This window comes from Dreissena polymorpha, chromosome 8, assembly GCF_020536995.1.
Source record: "Dreissena polymorpha isolate Duluth1 chromosome 8, UMN_Dpol_1.0, whole genome shotgun sequence".
NCBI lineage: Eukaryota > Metazoa > Mollusca > Bivalvia > Myida > Dreissenidae > Dreissena > Dreissena polymorpha.
In genome coordinates, this window is record NC_068362.1 from 6,428,238 (window position 1) to 6,451,418 (window position 23,181).

The 23,181-nt window shown below is 36.7% G+C and overlaps 2 protein-coding genes across 2 annotated transcripts in view; one reads left to right on the forward strand and one right to left on the reverse strand.

Annotated features, from left to right (window-relative positions):
* Nucleotides 1-23,181, reverse strand: part of LOC127841657 (uncharacterized) — a 425,798-nt gene that overhangs the window by 263,093 nt on the left and 139,524 nt on the right. The window lies entirely within an intron of this gene.
* LOC127841656 (uncharacterized) lies at nt 7,020-21,777 on the forward strand. The gene is made up of 9 exons (XM_052370684.1): nt 7,020-7,455; nt 9,312-9,490; nt 9,896-10,807; nt 13,515-13,755; nt 15,366-15,503; nt 17,139-17,240; nt 17,835-17,926; nt 19,110-19,197; nt 21,016-21,777. Exons 1-9 carry the CDS (start codon nt 7,377-7,379, stop codon nt 21,138-21,140), a joined length of 1,956 nt encoding a protein of 651 aa, XP_052226644.1. The 5' UTR covers nt 7,020-7,376; the 3' UTR covers nt 21,141-21,777.

Consider the following 23,181-nt stretch of genomic DNA (forward strand, 5'->3'; position numbering starts at 1 on the left):
ATTATGTTTTATTTTATTTTTCATATGTTGTTGATGTTTTATACCATGATACATATTTATTAATGTCGTACCCGTACACAATGGTACACAATCGGTTTACCTTTCTGCTGATGTAAAGTTTCCAATATGTTTACCTTGACAATTAGCGAAGAATCGGCGGAAGTCGTGAAACGCGCTAATGAGTATTGACTGTTTCGCGTGTCAAACTATCGCTTGTTCTTCTGCTTGGAACGCCAATGAAAACTGACCATCATTTCCAGTGGGCTGAATGACCGTCTGTGTGATTTCAATGGTTAACTGAACCAAAAAGGCATTTTTAATGTTTCAGATATCTCAGGTAAGTCTTGTTTTTTATATATACAACTAGCGTATATTTTAATTGAAAACACACACCTTTGAATGTTTATCTACAAATAAACAACGATAAAGAGTTCTTATGCGTAGGAATTGAGTCGCGAATGTTGCTAAGTACACCTGTTCTGAAGGACCGAGTATTCTTAAATATTAACTACGTTAAATGCAGAAACAATTCGGTTCTATTATAATCAGACAAATCTTGAATCTTAAATAATAATTCCATTGTTTTATGTTATATTTAGAAATCGACATTCTGTTGATTGTTGTTTACTGTATTGTGAATGAGTATTCGCCGGATTGTTAATCCTTTGCATGCTGGGAAATTTGTCGTCTGCTAAAATGTCGTCTGTTGAATTTCTAAAATTAGCATTTTCTTCGAATTTTTTCAAAGAATACTATCAGAATAGCAAACAGTTTGGATCCAGATGAGACGCCACGTTCTGTGGCGTCTCATCTGGATCCAAACTGTTTGCAAAGGCCTATAAAATTCAGCTCCAGCGCTTTAAGGGTTAATAAATAAAAGAACAAGATGTCATAATCCTACAGAGATTAAATTATGATAAAATAACATAATAATAATATTACAAATGAATTAAGCAAGCATTAAACTAAACCATAGATAGAAAAACAACAAATACTAGTTTGCTGTTTGTTTTTGTATAGATCACCCAGATGTTAATATGAGTCGCGTTCAGAGAAAACTGGGCACAATGCATGTGCGTAAAGTGTCGACCCAGATTAGCCCAGGGCTCGCGCTGTCGTTCGCCACTTGAGCCATTTGCGAAAATATTGAGAATTTGGCTCAAGAAAAATCCGATTTGCGAAAATGCTAAAATCTCGTAAAATTTCATTGAAAACAGCCGCCATTTTAACTCGAAACTGGTTTTCTATAATTTTATCTTTGTTTCAATGAAAGTATTCGCAATTTGAACAGTGAACGAAAACCGGTCTGCACCTGTATCGAGACATCGCTTGACCTTATTGTTATTGAAGTGCACATGGTAGCTGGCCAATCAAAACTGAGCTCGCTTACACATGAAATGACGTTGTTGAATGAAACGTAAAAATGGGTGGAGCTTTGAATACACAGTTAATATTGTCGTCTGCAAACAAAATAGCGGCCGGCGCAAATGTCGTATTATAAGATTAAAAATGAAAATATTAATAAGCGTGACAATAAATTAATTATTTCCAAGCTGACTATCGATCTAAATTAAAGAGTGATAATTAAATTATTAGTTCAATGTCGTTGATGTTACAACTTTCTGCCGATTTTCGATTGAAATGAAAAGGTGATAATTAATTAATTTGATCGTTTTACTCACACACTATGCTAACTAACAGCGGCGTATTTTAATCAAAGGAAAATGTGAAAAACACGCGCGGTTTAATTTCAATTAAAGTTTAATTAAAGTTACGAATTTGTAACGCATAGGAAGACTAATTCATGTCGTCTAATAAATAAATGGAAGTAATCACTTTGTCCGTACAGTCGCGTACATGACTTCTTTAACCTTAAAGCGTCCTTTGAACGAAAATGAGTCTGAACAAACAAACAAACAAACAAAATAAAACAAAAAAAACTAGAGCATTCCAAGAGTCATGGAAAGTTGATAAAAATTGGCTTCGCTTTGAGAATGAATCAAAATCAATGTACTGTGACCTATGCATTAAGGTGCAAAATTCCAACAAGTTCACTGTAGGTTGCAATATCCTGAAAAAAGACTCGGTGATCCCAGTCCCACAAATACACTCAGACATTGACACTGTCTCTGACTACTTAGGTACTGTAGGAATTGAAGGCTCACAGTCTGAACAGCTTTGCTATGCCAATTTTGCAAGAGCCAGCCTAATTCTGAAAACAAGTCAGTTACTGACATACACTCTGCTGCAAATTTGGCAATTAAAAATGTCCATTCCTATCCAGCATCAGCAGAAGCTGCCAAAAGGTGGTTAGTATCCCCATTGTCTAAAGTTGACTGTAAACGAGGGTTCAGTAGGCAGAATGTAATCAAAACTGATCTAAGAAATTGTTTGACTGTAAAAAATTTGGAACATCTCATGAAAAGGAAAAGACTGCAAAGATGTTGAATTTAAAGTGATCTACAAACTGTGGGCTGGTAAAAAACAGCGCAGAATAATAATGAAATAATAATGATACATGTCATGACTTTGTTCTCTGTATATAGCAGGATTTGTTTGCAATGTATTTTGTGAATAAAAAGTATGCTTGTATTTTACATGCAATTCATCATGTTGTTAAAAATGTGCTGTATGAAAATATCTCTATTATTATGAAAATTGTGATGTGATGTATATTATGATATGTGACATGTGCTTGTTGTCATTAAAAGAAATATGACAAATCTATATTATATATTGTTATTTGAAACAAACGAAAACTGGTTGGCAATAGGCCCAAAACGCACTACAGACAATCTAGGATCCAATAAATTTCAGGGGGGCATGCCCCCGGACCCCCTAGATCTGGGTGGCTCAAACATTTTTTGGACCAGCGCTAGCCCTGATTAGCCTGTGCAGTCCGCACAGGCTAATCAGGGATGACACTTTCCGTCTAAATTGGATTTTTGCTAAGAAGAGACTTCATTTAAACGAAAAATGTCATAAAAGCGGAAAGTGTGGTGCCTGATTAGCCTGTGCGAACTGCACAGGCTAATCTGGGACGACACTTCACGCACATGCATTAAGACCAGTTTTCTCAGAACGAGGCTCATATGATAAGAAGTGTGAGAAGAAAAAATGCAGCATATGAGATTTAGAGAATAATGACTTCTGGTTAATCAGAACAGAACATAATTTTTATTTTGACTTAAGCATAACAAGCTTATCGTCATATACAAATACATGATAATGTTACAGACATGCGTGATGAATATAAATAATAACATTGTATAAATTACATTCATCAATTCATAAATCACTCATCACTGGAGAGTGAGAGTGCTCTAATTGCAAGTTATAATGTGACATGGAATACATATAAAAACATAACCATATTTGATACATCCATGGTTAACAAACAACATGTACCAAGCAAAGTACCCTCAATTGTTAGTATAAGCTATAGTTCTTCTTAACAATCATGTGATAATAAACAAAGTGTTATCTCTTTTTTTGAAACATGATATACAATAGATGGCTAACTTTCTAAGTGTCGTTTTCTTACTACTATTAAGGAGTTTAATAAATTTGAACATACTAGGTCGCTTGTAATAGAATTCTGGGATATATTTGATTCTTTCTTCTAGGTATAACGGACATATTAGTATGAAATGGTACTCATCTTCGATATCGTTACAGCTACACAAGGGGCATATTCTTTCGTTCCTGTCAATATTATGATGTCTGCCTGTTTCAATTAACAATTTATGAGATGAAAGACGCATTTTGGCAATAATCCTTCTATGTTTTTTGTTTTCAATTAAATCTAAATACGATGACCTTTCGAATGTAGGTTTCAATTCTTTATACATATATAACGATGTTGACGAATCAATGTTAGTCCTCCATTCAGCTACATACTGATCTCGCAATCTTATTTTTAATAAAGGGATGAATTTGTCGATATTAATAGATTCTGGGAATAACCATACATCTCCAAATCCTGAATGGTTAAGTATATCGCGGACTTTTGATGACCAATTCACTGTATTATTTCTTTGAACAATTTCCGATCTTTGCATATTTATAACAGTGTGTAAAATACAGTTACTTTGTTTTGTTTGATATAGTTTTAGAAAATATTTAACAATTCTTAAATAGCGTCCAATGATTAGAGGGAAACGACCGACTTCCGCATACAATGACAATGAATTAGTTGACATCTTAACATTTAATAATCTTTTACAGAATTTTCTGTGAACACGTTCAATATTATCGGCAGTTATAAACCCCCATACTTCACAATTATAATTCAAAATTGACGCAACATATGAATCGAATAACTTGAACATGATATTTATTGGGACTACCATCTCTTTTGTTATAGAAAACAATCTATTCATTGCTCTTGACGCTTTACCATACAAGGTGTTTGTGGCTGGTATGTATGATCCGCCACTAGATAAGACGATACCTAAATAGAGTAAGTTACTAACTATTTCAATTTCATTGCCTTTGAATGTCCATTTATAATTTTTGTTCAAGACACCACCCTTTCGAAAAACCATTATCTTTGTTTAATCAATATTTACAGTTAAGTTCCACTTATTACAATAAATTTCTAGGTTGTCTAAAGATTGCTGTAAGCCTTCTTTGGTTTCGGAGAAAATAACTGCATCGTCCGCAAATAGGAGTAGATAAACCGATAATTGATCAAGTGTTATACCAGCGTTTAAACCGTTTTGAAGACTGAATTCTATATCATTCACAAAAAGTGAGAACATGATCGGCGATGTTATTTCCCCTTGCAATAGTCCAACGTTGCTACTAAATAAGTCAGAAAGGGAACTCATGTGTTTAACTTGCAGTTTCACCTCATTGTACATCGAACGAATAATAGCCATTAGCTTGTCATCAACTCCTGATCGAATCATTTTGTACCAGAGCTGCCCCCTGTTTATGACGTCATATGCTTTCCGGTAATCGATATAGCAACAAAAGAGTTCATGTTTATTATGCAGCTGTTTTTCGATTAAGGCATTGAGAATAAAAATTGCGTCGGCTGTGCTACAATTCGGTTTAAAACCAAATTGTGCATCCGTTATGATATCATATGATTCTGCCCAAGATTTTAAACGTTCATTTATTATTCCAGTGAACAGTTTAGCAAAGCAGCTTATCAGCGTGATGCCCCTGTAATTGTTAGGGTCGGAAACATTTCCGCGTTTATAAATTGGTAAAATCACTCCGGTCGACCAGCTTTTTGGGAATAGTTTAGTATCTAAAATGTAGTTAAATAATATTTCTAAAGGTCTGGCTATAAAATCGATTGTTTCTTTGAAATATTCGTAAATAATATTGTCATGTGAGGCCGCTTTGATAGAATTAAGACGCTTTATCCCTTTTTTAATTTCTTCTAATGAAAAAGGTTTATCAAGTTCCGGATATGAGCTGGGCTTGTTTTCAATACGATCGAATTCTTGTAAGAATTCGTCATATTCATTACTGTTAGCATTGACATCAGTGTCAGAAGATAAAGTTCTAAAGTATTCATAAAATTCGTGAATCGATACATTTTCAGCGTTCGAAGCTGGTGATTTCTGCTTAAATAATTTCCAAAATTCGCGTGGCGCTTTACGACTCAAGTCATTCATTTGCCTGCCTTGTGCATGTTTATACCTTGATTTAGTTTGTCTACAAAAATACTTATAATCTTTCTTCGAAGCAAGCATTGCAGCCCTCGAATTTTCATTTTTTTGTAAATTATATTCATAAACTGTTCTTAAATAGTCCGCCCGCTTTTGTTTGCATTCATCATTAAACCAGCGTTGTTTGATCTTGTCTTCTGATAAGAAACACTGATTTTTGGTATTGCTAACTCGTTTGAAATACGGTTCACCGCGTGTATTAATAAAGTTAGTGAATATCGATACCAATAGATCTGGGTCGCAGCGTGAGTTAACGCCTGATTGCAAACTGTGCTCTAAATCTTGGACCCCACCCGCTATATCTTGTAAAAACTGGTCTTTAAACTCCGATTTCCACGCAAAGTGTATGCGCGGATTATTTTCACCGTTATCACTCAAATTGTTCGCGTTCAGAGCAAATGTCAGTGGGGCATGGTTGGAAAATTCGTTAAAATCGTGGACTTTAAAGTCGGCTATATCTTTAAAATGCTTGTATGATGTTAATAGGTAGTCGACTGTACTTTCCCTATTATTTGTATAGCAAGTTAATTTACCGATGCCTTTATCTTTAAAAAGTCTACCATTTACTATTCTGATATTAGTAGATTTACATAAATCTAGTAGATAGTCACCGAATCTGTTTGAGCCTCGGTCACAGGCTGACCGTTGGAGTGGAGTGTCTATTTCTAAAAAATCAATATCACAAAGGTTTCGATCATTGACAATAAAATCGGCCTTATGTCCGGTCCTGGCGTTTGCATCGCCAGTAATAAATACTTTGCCTCTATTATTGAAAAAAGTAACATCTGATTCTAATTTTGAGAATAAATCTTCCTCATACATATCATGAACAACTGAATTTTCTGGTGGAATATATATAACTGCTAAATATATATAGGAATCATTTTTAAAATATGTTTTATCAAGTTTAAGCCATACTATACAATCTAAATCATTTCTTACTAATGAAACTCCTTTTCGTATAGTGTCTTTTATGTATATAATAATCCCGCCGCTGGAACGTTTCGCTCTGCGATGTTGGTAGCGTCTATATGAGTGTATTGGTCTACTATAACCATTGAGGTCAATAATAGATTTCTTGTTAGTCCATGACTCTGTTAGGCAAATAATGTCATGTTGGCACAGGAATGAGGTGAATTTCAAATCACTTCGTTTTGAAATAGTTTATCCCTCAATATTCCATGAGACGACGTTTATAGCACTCCCACTAACGGCCTATTCACTATAAAGCTTTTTGTTGATGTACAGTTTGTCAACCCTTATGAAGGCTTCTTTTCCTTCCCCGCGTTAATATCCGTCGGTTCTTCATTGTGATATAATATACATGTACGGTTGAAATATCCATTTTGTTGTATGACGTATTTTTCCTCTTCATCGCGATACAGTTCATGTGTCTATCTATGTTCACGCTGTTGCTTATGTTCAACCACGTGGCGCTAGTACATGCACGTGACTCAGTGCTCCAGTTCGGCCTAAATCGAAGGGCCCTTTTGACAAAATACTGCGCGTCGAAAGTGCCCTTTTGACAAAAACCCCCAGCCTTTTTCAAATCCTAGCTGGAGCACTGGTGACTTATTCTCAACCACGTGATTTACGTTCATCCACGTGACTTTTTAAATATTTTGGTGTTTCTTCCGTCAGTTCGTCAGTCCGGGCGTAGACCGATGGCAGACGACGCGTCTCGCCACGATGCAGCGGCAATCTCGGGCGGAAGTGAACGCCCACCGTGACCTCACTGAGATGCTGGGCAAACTCGAGGAAATTAACGGTAAACTTCGTCAGATGAGTAAACAAAAAAGTTGGTCTCCCGGGACTGATTTCTTGAAAAATACACTGTCGGTACAAACAGGCTTAGTCACTTATTGTAATATTTTATAGAATTAAAATGCAGCTTTAAAGTTGATAGTGTGGTATTTAATAGTTTCTATGTTGTTAATTTCACCTTAATGTTTAATATAAATTTGCCATATTTTTACAATAAAAATGGTTGTATACTTTATTTTATTATGAAAAACAGTGAACGTAAGCTAACCCGGTTAAGATTCAGGCGTAATTTACTCATCAGGACACGTTGCTCAAAAGGTTATCCATTGGTTGGTGATAAAACATTGTCAGTATTCCAATGCAACAAATAAGAAAGTGTCTATAACACCGGTTTAGTCGAAAAAAATCACCAAGTTAAAAAAAACAAACTTTTATAATATAAGGTGACAGAACCTCTTTAAAGTGTCGAACAAAAACGAACTAAAAGGCACAGGTTCATAAGTTCACATGCTGGTTAACATGTTTGTGAAGTTTCAACTCTCTAGCAGTAAATACTTTTTGAGTTTCGCTCGACATCAAATTGTCCCTCTAAAACGAGAGGGGGGGGGGTTGAAAAGGACTGAACCTAATGTGAAATACGATCACATGTCACTTCCTATACTTAGACTTTTGGTCTATTATTTCTTTAATGTAACTGTTTGTTTAATATATTACATTTCTTATTTGTATTTCGACTATTAAAATTTAATTGGCTTTGGCTATTTTTTGGAGATAATTATCGCGTACGTGAATTATGTATATTAATATAAAGAAGTGAAACTCCAGCTGCTGGGGCAGTATTGCATTCCCTTTATATACAATTAGTTGGTGCTTTATTTAAGGCAAGTGACCAATTGCCAAAACAGTACGAAACAGCACAATACGAAACAACATACACACATAGAAGAATTAAGCTGGGGTCACCGCCTTGGAACGGTCAATGCAAAGCATTGGGGGTTTAAAACCGGTTTTAGAGCGCTTAATCTCAAACTTGTTTTTCAAAAAATAAGAGAAAAAGTACCTACTCAGAAAATATTGTGAAATCTTGTGAATTATTTCCTTATAACGTTTAGTATTTCATCACTTAGCATTTAATAAATGGTACGAGTAAAATAAGTTTAAATGTGTACAGTATAAGTGCTAAAGTTGAAGAGATTAAATCATTATGTTTGAGTTATTGCGGGGATTTTTTTAAAGAAATTAAAGGAAAAATGTTAGGGACTTCCTTCAACCCATTTATGCCTAGCGTTTAGAAAAAAGGCCTTGGTAAACAGCGCAGACCCTGATGAGACGCCGCATGATGCGGCGTCTCATCAAGGTCTGCGCTGTTTGCTTAACGGAATTTCTCTTAAAAATATTCTTAATATAGAAATATATATACTTATATACTAGACATCCCTAATTTTGGAAATATATTGATCCAATTTAGAATGATGGGAGAGTCCACTAGGCTTAAATGGGTTAATGCTCGACTAATCGCCAGTTTTCGAGAAATCGCCAGCTCGAGTTATTGCAATTCTACTGTAAAGTTTTATTACTATGTTAGGGAAAGGGCGATTATCCTTTGCAAAGGCAAACACATTCATTAACTAAAAAGGGCAATATTGGCATTCGGTTTAGTCATTAAACGTTATATTAAATAAAGATGCTAACGTGAGGTTTAGTAAAGGAAACATGCATACAGATCGTAGCAAAGTATGCCATCGGTTAAAATCAATAAATAACCGGCGTGCCCTCTAAACGATCTGATGTAGTTCTATCACAGAAATGTAGATAAAATAGTTGACAAACGCGGCGAATCATTTACATTTGTTCACACAGCGCCGGCGTCTTCACAAGCGGAAGATGTGCCGAGCGTAGACGAGAAACACAGGCGGACACAGGAACGCCAGAAGTTGCTTCGTTTTGTGATTCCCTGCGGGATTCTCGTTGTGCTCTGCGTGGTTTACAGCCTCGTTTTGATGGCGGTTTCAGGTTCCGGTATTACAGCTTCAAACGAGGTACGACGTATGTCTGAAATTGCAAACAGATTTCAAAGGTTTGATATTAATTTAAAGGCTGACCTACTCTTGAAGACAGTTTTCCATTCAATTTTGAATCCCATTCTCATTCAAATACGCTGTACTTTTTTCTATGTTGTGAGAACGGACACAATTGTATTAGTTTGAATGATGTTTCCAATTTCATACTTTAACTGTTATTGTATATTTCTATTCAAGTTTGTAATGTAGATCAACTTATGTCAGCAATCGAGTTAAGAAATTGTTAGTGCAGTTGTACTTACATTTATCACTTTACTTAATGATTTAATTTAACTGAAGTACCGATCATATATGATACACACAATACAATGCACATTTTGAAATCAACTTAATAAAAATAAATAAAACATCTGGTTTTTTAAGTTCCATGACTTCCAAGAGAGAATAAAACAACTTCACACGACGGAATCCACCATATTGGACGAATACAATCAGCGATTGACTAATGGGATTCTAGGACTCAGCAATTACGTCATGAAAGAAGCGTATCTGAAAACGGATGACGCAATCGATGCGGTTCTTACAACAAAGAAATTGGCCGAATGGCGGTTGATCAGCAGAATTCAAGACTGGCGAAGCGAACACGTGGAACATGTTCATTTTCTCACTGAGGAGACCGGTTTCTATTTATCTTTCCTGGTGGACCTTAGGAGTCTCGTATTGACGGATGTTGCGTCATTAAGTGACGTCATTAAATGGAAGTCATTTTACGAGTATAGACGAATATCAAACCAACTTCTTCGTTTCGCATTACTTCTTCGTTTATTTTCAAACACGGGTACAAACAAAAAAGACGTTTGTCTAAAGTCGACCTCATTTTTTGCTGCAGACGAGCAATTGTTTATACGTCTGTTGGAGCCACTCCATTTTTCAGCCAATCCGTTTTACGATTCTTGGAAACCAAAAGTCCGTAATTCTTCGTTATCAATTGCGTTTGATATGTTGGCTGAATTTCACCAGATTATCTATGGATGCGCCAATCGGACCGACGCTGGGTGGAAAACAGAAGTAGCCAATGTTGTTCGGATACTCTCGGATCAACAAAAAGAGTTGTTTGGTGCTCTGACAATACGAAACACAAATTTGATGAACGAATGTTTGATTGTGTTCTGCGTGTGCTTTTTAGAGATGTTTTTGGTCGGCCTTTTTTCATACTTTTTCGTAATGTTGTTTAAAATAGAAACTAAAATTCTGGCATTAGTGACTGACTGGTGTTCCGACCTTCAGATTAAAGTTGACGATCAAAGTCTTTCAACACAGTCGATACTTTGTAAGGTAAGTGCAGCTGATGATAGTTATTACGTCTATAAAAGTTAATTATATTTGACTGATCATGTTATTTTTGGTCACAGTGAATTTGTATATAACTTATCATACACATTTTTGTGTTGGAACTGCTGTAAAAACGATTACAGATAGCACGTTTTCGCCAGTTATCTGTCTCGGTTATATGTATGTTTTCGTTCATTATTACCAGTTATTTTGTTCCCCAGCCGAAAGAAATGGGGATTCTAAAAATGCACTTCGTCCGCCTGTCCGTCAGTGATTATGTATTAAACGCTTACGTGTCCGCCCCATAGCCCCTATACCTTTAGACGGAGGTATGTCTCGTTATAACCATGTGAAGCATTTTCATGAAACTTGGCCTTGGGTTTAACGTTCCGTTCATTAAGCCAATCTGCAGAGAGCACATGTCCGTCACACTTGCCCTATGTCAAGGCCATGTTCATAATTTTGAGACTCAAAAATCGCCTAAACCCTTTACAGGATTTTATGATATCTATGAAAATTAGCAGCAATGTTATGGTCATTAAGAAGATGTTCAAAAGGGATGAGTCAGTCACTCCGACTAAATGTCAAGGTTACATTTGAATGTCGATTGTTTTGCCTTCGTTTTCGTATAATCTTCATATATCCGATACCCATTGCAGGATTTTCGAGGAAAGCTTAATGTCTTTTAGAAGATAAGAAATCATGAGTCAATCACGCTTAATAAAAGTTAAGGTCACACATTCAAGGTCAACAGATTATCGGCTGTGGATAAAGCTTTGACTCCTCTGTCCTTACTTCTTGATATAACAGTAAGAGTGTATATTGCACTAAGCTATATAAAATATATACATGTAATAAAATACACCACTTGATGCGACTTGAAGTCCTTGATGCGATTTCTGCATGCGTAGAATTATTTTCCAGGGACATGGACTTTACGGCTGATGTTTTCTTTTTTTATATGAGAAACTCCGATATTTTTTTTTATTATGCAAGTATTTAAGTAACTTATGATTATGTATGTAGGTAATGTAACTTATAAATATTATGCAAGCAGGCTATGTAACTTATGAATATGATGCAAACATCGGTAAAGATCGGTAAAAATCAGAAAAATCCGCTTCGATCTCGGCCCCTGTGTTAAGATTTTGCTGCAATAAATGATGACAAGCGTTGCCAATGCTTAATAAATTTAACGATTTTCACTGATAGCGTCAATAGAGGCAATCATATTTTAGACGTTGTTCTTAGTCAGTAGTGTTATTTGGCTTGTTTGAATATTATGCATGGATTTGTTATTGAAACAATGACTTTTTAATCCAAGCAGTGAACAAGTCCCTTAAAAGTAAGGAAATTCCTGAAGTTAAAGTACAGTTTGCCAACCAGTTCCGGATAATCAGCAGTTTCGATTAATTTGTATTAAATTTTCCATAATGCCCCAATAAAAATCAAAATGATAAATGTCTAAGGTATACATTAGGTAAAGGAATAAATTAACAACGTTTTAGCAAGAAAGATTTTGTATTATGCTTACAGGGTGGATACATGCTGCAAAAAGTTAACCGGAACTGATTGAATTAGACTTTAGTTATGTTTTTTAATGTGCATATGGATATAGAAATCTTTATTATTTTCAAATACATTTTTTGCTGATTTAAAACAAATGTCATGACACTGTTTTGAAATACTAATTATGTAAGTTGAATGATTTTTAATAATTGTCCGATGGGTGAACTTTAATTAGCTATTTTTGACAAAAAACTGCATATACCGTCTGGCCTAACCTGTTTTCATAAAAACAAATATTTCACCCTTTATTTTTACATCTTCTCACATTGACACTAAATCAAAGAAAGAAATTATTGTGGTCAAAAGAATTAACTTTTTTTGCCGGGTTATTCTAAACTGGTTGACTATTCGTAATGTATAGATGGTTGAATGAATAAATACATTTTCACTTGCAATTATATTTTTAGTTTTATGTTTATTAAAATATGTTTCAACGACAATAAATATTGCTTTAATATTTCTTCGCTAACCGGAACAGAAAACATTGGAGTTTGCATATAAAAATGAGTTCCGAAATGTGCACTTAAATACAGCTCGAGAATTTCCTTATGAGCTTGCAAATACCGACCCTGTTGTCCGTTTCACTATTGAACCTCTTATCCAGGTATGAAAACTGTTCTATAGACTTCCCCTTGGTTGAAAATTCGTAAATCCCATTGATTTATAATAAACATACATGCACGGTTTGATACGCTGCTCCGCCCACACCCTACTAACCAGCCTCCTGGTTGCCAATGGCAACTGTGCTCAAGAAGCGCACTACCACAAACGCTCATAACTTTTGCTGATTTATGATTTGCATATACCTCTGCACCGTCTTAATTGCCATAGCTACAACTAGTTTATTAGTTTAGACCTATTTATTTTTTAGCTCGATTGCATCGAAAGCCTCAGGCTTATTGAAACGCTATCGAGTCCGTTTCCTGGGCCTAGAACCAGTACTTGGTCTCTTTAGGGTAGATCTAAAGAACGCTCCCACGGTGGGGATAAGACCCATGACCATCCGGTCGTTAGGCGATCACCATATCCATTACACCACGGCGACCTAAACAAGTTTATTGGTCGTCCATGACCACAATGCCATTGTATGCCATATTTGTATGTATTTATTATTAACAAATACCTGTACATCATGTTACAGATCGTACCGCGTAGCCTACTAGTCGCCAGCGGGGAGTGCGACGTGGTCGCGCCATACCACGTGACCGAGACGACGATGTTCATGGCGAGCGTGGCGTATTTCGACTCGCTCCTAGAGATGTTCAGTCCAGCCCAGACGTTAAATATCCTCACATTCGTACTGGAGCTACTTGATGAGAGAATATCGCAGTACAACGTGTACCCTGTGTCCCGCGCAGGGGAGAGCATCATTGTTACCTCAGGTGAGTCCAAGACCATTGTTTATGATAACAAACTGTTCACACTTAGTTTGTACACTTAGTTTTTACATTAAGATTTTGCACATAGTTTTAAAAAGTATTGATCGACTTAGTTCATGAGAGGATTTCCAGTAAAATATCCCCACCCCGCCTGGCCCGGTGAGCTTATCAGGGGCAATAACAATACTTTTTAATTTAATATTTAAATTTGTAAAATATTTCTGTGGTCAAAATAGAGCATGCAGCCGTCGAATCCATGAGACGTTTACAAGAAGTGTTAATGTATTAGGGGCTAAGTGCACTTTCCAATAGTCTTAGTTCTCAAATATTTCACGACATGCAATTCCAGAACACAAGGTGCTTCTGGGTGCATTGCTAAAACTAAACATGCACACCGGCTTCCGTACGAAATGGAGCAGATTTGTGAGATGGAAGGCGCTACAAAGAAAGCAACATGAGCTGTTTTAAACAAAATAAACAACATAATTTAATCTTACTGTAAATTCGTATTTATGTGTGGGACATTCTTTTTATTTTATTTCTTGGGTGACTGATCCACGAATTTTACCCAACCACATTGGAAAATAACCCAACCATATTGGAAATTTACCAAACCACATTGGAAATAAACCCAACCACATTGGAAATTAACCCAACCGCATTGGAAATAAACCCAACCACATTGGAAATTAACCCAAACACATTGAAAATAAACCCAAACACATTGGAAATTAACCCAAACACATTGGAAATTAACCCAAACACATTGAAAAATACCCCAAACACATTGGAAATTAACCCAAACACATTGAAAATTAACTAACACAATGGAAATTAACCAAAACACATTGGAAATTAATCAAACACATTGGAAATTAACCAAAACACATTGGAAATTAACCCAAACACATTTATTTGTCATGAAACCAACATGTCCGTGGAGACAATGACTTGTCGCAGCATACTGGGATATACCTCTAATATCATTCATACTACGTATGCGTGTATTTGCGTCATCTGACCTTTTCTCTCGTATATTCAATATAGGTGTGGACATCGTGACTTATTGCACAATGACATAATTTGGGATGACATGGATGAAAAGTGAAAAGTAAAACGTCACGAATACATATTCAAGTAACGACCGGGGATGGTTGTATGGTAGCCGATCTTTTCGTAGACTTGCTACCATGAAGTACATGAATACTTTGTATTATAGCACGCATTCCCGGTTTAAAGCGTGTGTATTTCGACGTTTATAAGATCCGTCCGTGTCTTAGGTCGCCTAATGTGAGACACCGGAGTGTGTTCCAACTCTACTACCTTATTAATATTACTTTACTCACGAAAGTTGGGACGAAATATTGTATTATAGCAGCATTTTGCAGTATTAAGTTTTTCCTGAGAGATGTTCCATTTGGCGTGGTCATGTGCTGTGGAGGACACCCGGGTAAAACCCTTACTGTCCGGAATGGCGACCACTTACCAAGCGCACATGCGCCGGGAGCAGTGATGACACCCCGTCGTCGAGTCGTGAAGCATGAGTACCAACCCATGCGCCAACATGACCGCCACCCGATACAAAGCTGAACGTTTAAGAAATATATTTTCAGATAACGCCAAGGAGCGGCAGGTACAGCACGCGTGTGAGGTCGCTAACATGGCGGTGGACATCATGACCTGCTGCAGCGACCTTGAGATCGGGAAATTCGGTCGCACCAAGCTGCTCATGAAGGTTGCCTTACACTCCGGTAAGTGCCTCTTTTGTAACGTGCATGGTAGCGCCGCAAGGGCACATGAACCTCCCTCTGGGAAATATGGATTTACTTTCTGTGTGTCAAGTGTTTTCCAATATTAGCCCATGCGGTCTGCTGGTAATAAAAAAAAGGGCTTTATGCATTTGCGTTGTCATCCAAGATAAACTTGTTCAGTCCACAGAGGTTTATAAAAGACATTTTCCATTTTATGGAATTTTTCGTTTAACGAAATTCTTGTCTTAACAAAATGCAGTGTATGTGGAACGTGTGGTCCCTGAATAGCCTGTGCGAACAGCACAGGATAATCTTGGTTGACATTTTACGTATATGCATTAAGCCCCGTTTCCTTGAAACGAGACTCATCAAGTCGAAACGCGTAACAAGGGATAGTCAAGGGACATACGGAATCGTGAGTTATAATGCGTCTTTCATACTTGCGCATCTCTCGGATTTTGAACAATAAGTTCTGCAATAACTGCTCATCACGTGTCATTAAATATTGTTTGCATGTTTTGTTGACTATATTACTATGAATACATTCAAAAATACCTATCACTATTATTTGATCCAAAATTGTATATGTTTTGTAAATAAATTAAAATAATTACATGTACCAATATAATGACAACATACTTAGCTACTACGGCTATACCGTTCTAACGCTTTGTTAGCAGCTTGTTATAAGACCATAGCATAGGTGTTAATCAATAGGCTTCTTGTTAACCGATCCGTTGAATACAAATACTGGTAGATAAATGAGTCGCGTTCTGAGAAAACTGGACATAATGCATGTGCGTAAAGTGTCGTCCCAGATTAGCCCGTGCAGTCCGCACAGGCTAATCAGGGACGACACTTTCCGCTTTTATGAATTTTTCGTTTAAATGAAGTCTCTTCTTAACACAAAACCAATTTAGACGGAAAGTGTCGTCCCTGATTAGCCTGTGCAGACTGCACAAGCTAATCTGGGACGACCCTTTACGCAAATGCATTATGCCCAGTTTTCTCAGAACGCGTCTCAAATCAAGGACATCTGCTCGATAAAGTGTTGAGAGTCGTAGTTGTTTCCAAAGCGAATGAAATATTCCAAAAGATTGTATTTAGTGAAAGAACCAAACAATCCATGCGTAAAGTAGCATCTTTCTTTCTATCGCGTTATCATTGAATCGTAACTTTTTATAGTTAAATATAAAGGAAAATCGGACGGGACCGGTAACCTTCTTCATTGTATCCCGCAATGTCGTTGTGTTGCGGTTCGACTGTATTTTCTGAAAGTATGCTTTGTTTTATGTATGTACGAGTATATGTGCGTTCATAACTTGATTACAATACCTTGCATAAATCTTTTTCTCCCTTTCAACCATAATTCTATAGATTAAAAAAGATCCATTATGTATTACAAATTTTGTTCAAAGAGTCGACAATTTAAGAAATTAAAAATTTCTCGAAGACGTTACTTAACAGAATTAACTTTTTTATTTTGTTACCTTTAACTTACATAACGAGATAGTTACCTATCACGAAGAAAACGACCGTTTATTTACAATCTATGCAAATCCTTATTAACCAAACACGTTTGCAGACTTAAATCGTACCTCGCTTACTCTGAAATTATTTTCCACCCTACACCAGGCCCCTGCTCTGGTCGTCTGGTGGTCCGGAACGGTAAAGTGCAGCTGCGACTTCTTGGGGAGAGCCTGCTGGTACTTCAGCACATACACCGAACGGCATCACGTGAGTATGCAGCGTCTCCGCGAACGAACGCTAGGAGTTAAACACCGGCTACAATGCGATTACACATGTTTATCGTTGCGGAGAGACACGGATGTCGGCGTGTTTATGGGAGCGTCTATACAGGGCTAACTTCCGTCTTTTACGATAATACGAATAGCGTCCCGTTTATACACGGTTATCGTCGTGGTCAAATACAAATATTAGTCCCTTTTATCTAGTTCAAGTATCGGCGCATGAATTTAGTAAATACGCGTATCGTCGTGTTTAAATACAAGTATGGTCCTTTTCATTCACGAATATCGGCGCATGCATTTACGAGTGTCGTCGATTTGAAATACTAGTACGGTCGCGTTAATTTACGGTATCGTTCACATACGGATATCGTCGCGTCCATTTACGGGTATCATCGATTTAACGTATGGGTATCATGACGCTCATGTACAGATATGCTCTCATTTGAGAGTTATGTAAGTGATGTTGATTAAGGTGTACATTTGAGATAACAAAGATACAAACTTTGATTTTTGTATAGATCGAAAGATTGGATTTTATAACGTTTAAATAATATTTTTAAAGGATTGTTTTTTTTTTCAGCAAACATGATCCACCTTAGCGAGCCCGCTTATCGAAATCTGAGCACGCATGACACCTACTGCCTACACTACAGAGGGAACATTGACATCCAAGTAAGTACCACATCAAACGGTCATTGTGTCATATAGGTCCAGGTATGTTCAACATCAAACGGTCGATGTGGCATACAGGTCCATCTAATAACGGCATCATACGTTCGATGCTGCATAATGGTCAAGTTAAATACTAAATCAAACTGTCGCAGCTACATAAAGGTCAATGTAAGTACGACCTCAAACGGTCGAGGAGGCATAAAGGTCCATCTTATTACAACATTAAACGTTCGCAGCTGCATAAAGGTCTATCTTATAACGACATCAAACGGTCGCGCAGGCATAAAGGTCTATCTAATAACGACATCAAACGGTCGCGGAGGCATAAAGGTCTATCTAATAACGACATCAAACGGTCGCGGAGGCATAAAGGTCTATATAATAACGACATCAAACGTTCGCGGAGGCATACAGTTCCATCTCATAACGACATCAAACGTTCGCAGCTGCATTAAGGTCCAGGTAAGTACGACATCAAACGGTTGCGGTGGCATAAAGATCCATCCAAGAACGACATCAAAAGTTCGCAGCTACAAAAAGGTCCAGGTAAGTACGACATCAAACGGTCGAGGTGGCATAAAGTTAATGGTGCCCACCTGGTGAAAGGTGCATACATTAGTACAGTCTATGCACATGGTTGGTGTCAAATATATGTTAACTACAGGTATTATAATTGATATACAGTTTTTATACCAAATATATTTATACTCCATGCGTATTATCGATATGTTATTGAATAACAATAGAAGCGTTCAGATTTGGTCGTTGTTTGTTGTTGTTAAAACTTGTACCAAAACCTTTTAGTATTTTAGGGCTAGAGAAAATCCACATCTAAAGCTAGGACAAGACAAGATGTGCCTTTAGTTTACATTTCTTCCCATGTATACATAAATATTATGCTTATCAGCGATTGATATGTATTGACATGATGGTCTCCGTGACTTAGTGGATATGGTGTCCGCCTAGCGACCGGGAGATCATAGGTTCGATCACCACTGTGCGAGCGTTCTTTAAATCTCCCAAAGAGACAAAAAAATACTGGTTCAAGTCCCAGGAAACGGACTCGAACGCGTTTCAAATAAGCCTTAGGCTTTGCATGCAATCGAGCTGAAATCAATAGGTTTAAACTAAACTGAATAACAATTTACGGTAAGTCAAGTGTGTGATGCATTTCGTTTTCCAGGGCTCACACCACCGCATTTACTGGTTGAATGGCCGACGGGTCTCCTCGGTATCGGCGTCCGACGGTGACAGCTGCTACTCAAGAATGGGTACGTGCGTGCTTGTCAACAAGGCTTTAATTATAACTATATGAGACGCCCTCTAAATAAACGGTGTTTAATGCATGTGCGTGAAGTGTCGTCCCAGATTAGCCTGTGCAATCCTCACAGGCTAATCAGGGACGAAACTTAACGCTTTAACTGGATTTTCGCTAAAAAAGACTTCTTTTCAATGAAAATTACAACAAAAGTACATGTATAAATGTATTTGCTTATTAGCCTGTCCGGACTCTAAGGAGGCTAATCTGGGACGACACTTTACGCACATGCATTACGCCCAGTTTTCACATAGCGTGGCTTATTTACTTAAAGCGTACCAGGCTTGCTATCTACATTAGTTAGTTTTGTTCGTGCTAAAATTAACTGACCAGGTGTAAAGCTACGGTTTATGTATATTGGTCTGTTCATAACAAGTGAGTAGTTAAATGCTAATTAATACTTTATTATTGCTATTGTCAATTGAATCGAGATGCTACGGATTTATCTCTACACATTTTTTCTCTCATGCTGGCGCATCTGAAATATCACTTTTGTGTTTCTTTGCATAAGCGAATTGGTTACTTTTCCCAAGTAAAAAACAGCGGACTTTTCCACTTAGTTTCAACATTCTTATATTTATTTTCATAAAACTACTTTTGTGATGTTTGTTACAGAGACGAACGTTATGTTGTATACACAATAACTAGTACCTCTACCAATATATACCTCTAGCAATATTCTTTTCACTTTACGTATGATCCCTGTTTTGGGGGAAGCGGGCTGTATGCATGTGCGTAAATGGCAGCCCGCACAGGCTTATCAGGGACGACACTTTTCGCTTTAAAGGAAACTTATCACGTGTTAGTGAATTGACAACATTGACAGAGGAAATGTTTCAGATTTGCATATTTTTCGTTGTAGTTATGATGTTTTCGCGGAAACTAACACTGAACGTTCTAAAATATCCATTATATGCATCTTTTGAAAATATTAAGAACATTTTAAAGCATTACAAACAGAGAGTTCTGTTGTTACCGTTATATTTTTTGCCATTACGAGGATTGCTTATATATAATAAAAAATACAAAACCACGATGGCAGAGTGGTTAAAGTGTTAGACTTTTACTCCAAGGGAGTGTCTGCTTGAGAATTATTTTTTTCTTTCTGTCAATGTATTTTTTTGTTATTTTTAATCGAGCTAAAAGCGTTAAATGGCAAACCCGAATTCATGCAAAAACTGTGCAAATGCCCCTTTAATTGCTTTTGTTTGGTTTTAAGAAAGTATTTTCTTATGAAAATCCAGTTAAGGCGGAAAGTGTCGTCCTTGACTAGCCTGTTTGGACTGCAAGGGCTTAAATGAGATGACTGTTTACGAATATTAATTAAGCCCAGATTTCCCAAAACTAGGTTCATATTTACGCCCCGTTTCCATGTTGAATAGCGCATATTTGTGGATTCACTTTACGTTTACAACACCATATTTCCCTGTTAACTAATGCATGTTCATGGATTCACTTTACATACAAAACGCCCCGTTTCACTGTTTACTCTAGCATACTCGTAGATTCACTTAACGTTTGCAACACCAAATTCCCCTGTTAACTATTGCAGGTTCGTGGAGTTACTTTACGTTCAAAACGCCCATTTCCCTGTTCACTCTTACATGTTCGTGGATTCACTTTACGCATATAACGCCTCATTTCCCTGTTCACTCTTACATGTTCGTGGATTCACTTTACGTATATAACGCCTCATTTCCCTGTTCACTCTTACATGTTCCTGGATTCACTTTACGTATATAACGCCTCATTTCCCTGTTGACTATTGCAGGTTCGTGGATCGAGCTTGAGAAGAAGCCCCTGTACAGACTGGACGAGGTGGAGGGCACCTACGAGCCCCTGCACGTGACCCCGACACGTCGGTACTCACAGATGAACGGCGACTCCGCCGCGTGATGATTATGATATGCTACGAGTGATTCGGACAATCACGACTGATTCCGATAAGCAACGATATGCGAACTGTTTATGTGATTGCATTTCCATCAGCTGCAATGTGAAAATTATTTTCGAGATAGAATGCCCAATATATACGATATGTGAACAATTTATAGGATATTATACATATTGGCTACTATTCTTGAGCTGAATATGTGGCGAATTTTCATCAACTATGATTCTTGAGCTATTTATTGGACAGAATTCCAATTAGCTACGATTATTACACTTTTTATGCGACGTATTTAAATAAAGTATAAGGCTTTTGCTCTTTATGAGACAGAATTCCTCTTAGCCACGATTCTTAAGCTTTTTATGCGACGAATTTTGATTAGCTACGATGCTTAAGCTTTTTATGGGACAGAATTCTCATAATCTACGATATGTGATTATGGTGTGGTATAGAATGCCCCAAAATACGATGTGTGGACTTTTTATTGGATAGAATTCCCTTTATCTGCGATATTTTAAGGCTATTTCAAGGCGTGTTATTATTATTATTATTATTATATCATTATTATTATTGTTGTTATTATTATTATTGTTGTTGTTGTTGCTGTTGTTGTTGTATTATGGAATAAATGATATCAGTTTGTTTTTATGGTGTAAATTTTGAATTTACTGAACCAAATTTTAAATTATGTCATCATTTCTGTTTTTAACATGTAAGTGGTCAGTATGAAGAGCACTTTTTCTCAACCAATGAGATCTGAGTATCCTCTCACATGAGTATTGTGAATGTCGGTCAGCTCGCGAACAATCTCGAGTCTCATATATAAGAATATGCACATATTTCTTGAGCATGATGGTCAAACTCAGCTCAATTTTTTTTGGAAACTCAAATGTGAGTCAAAATATTGACTAAATGAAGGTATATGGTAGTAAGTTTCCTTTGAAATAAACCTCTACATGGACTTCATATGTAGACATTGACATTGAGCAGGGTAATCTAAATGATACGTTACTAGTTACACAATACAAGACTAAGAAGAAAATGTTTGAGTTATTTTGTAGGCTTATTTATGTTTTCCAATTTATTTAGCTAGACTTTTATCTATATAGGACACCAAGAAACATTCTGCTTAAACAAAATAATAATATGGAAAAAAAGTAAACAACAGCATAAGCTCGAGTGTGATTATTCTCTTTTGAACTTTTAAATGAATCAACAGAAATTGTTAAACATAGTAATTCTTAAAATATTTTTGTAATCAACACAGATGTTGACTTCATATTAAAGGGGCCTTTTCACAGATTTTGGCATGGTTTGGAGTTTGTCATTAAATGCTTTATATTGATCAATGTTAACATTGGATATAAAAAGCTCCAGTAAAAAATCAAGAATACAATGAAAAGAAAACAGGTAACCCTCAGCAGGGCTCGAACAACTGACCCCTGGAGTCCTGAAGTAGGAACGATTATCTGGGTTGTCAACACAACGTGGGAACGAAAGTCCGCCTTATCAAAATTAGCGGACAGTTTGTTAGTTTGGACACTGTACGTTTATGGAATAGAATTTCTGTATGTTGCGATATGGACATTGTACTTTTATGGGATAAAATTCTGAAAGCTGCGATTTGGACAATGTACTTTTATGGGATAGAATATTTAAGCTGCGATTTCGACGCAGTACTTTAATGAGAAAGAATTTTGTTGGTTGCGATTTGGACACTGTACTTTAATGAGAAAGAATTTATGTAATCTGCGATATGGACACTGTACTTTTATGGGGCAGAATTCTGAAAGCTGCGATTTGGACATTCTGTATGCTGCGATTTTGGACACTCTAATAAGAAAGAATCTATGTAATCTGCGATATGGACACTGTACTTTAATCAGAAAGAATTCTGAAAGCTGCGATTTGGACACTGTACATTTATGGGATAAAATTCTAAAAGCTGCGATTTGGACACTGTACTTTTATGGGATATAATTCTAAAAGCTGCGATTTGGACACTGTTCTTCAATCAGAAAGAATTTCTGAAAGCTGCGATTTGGA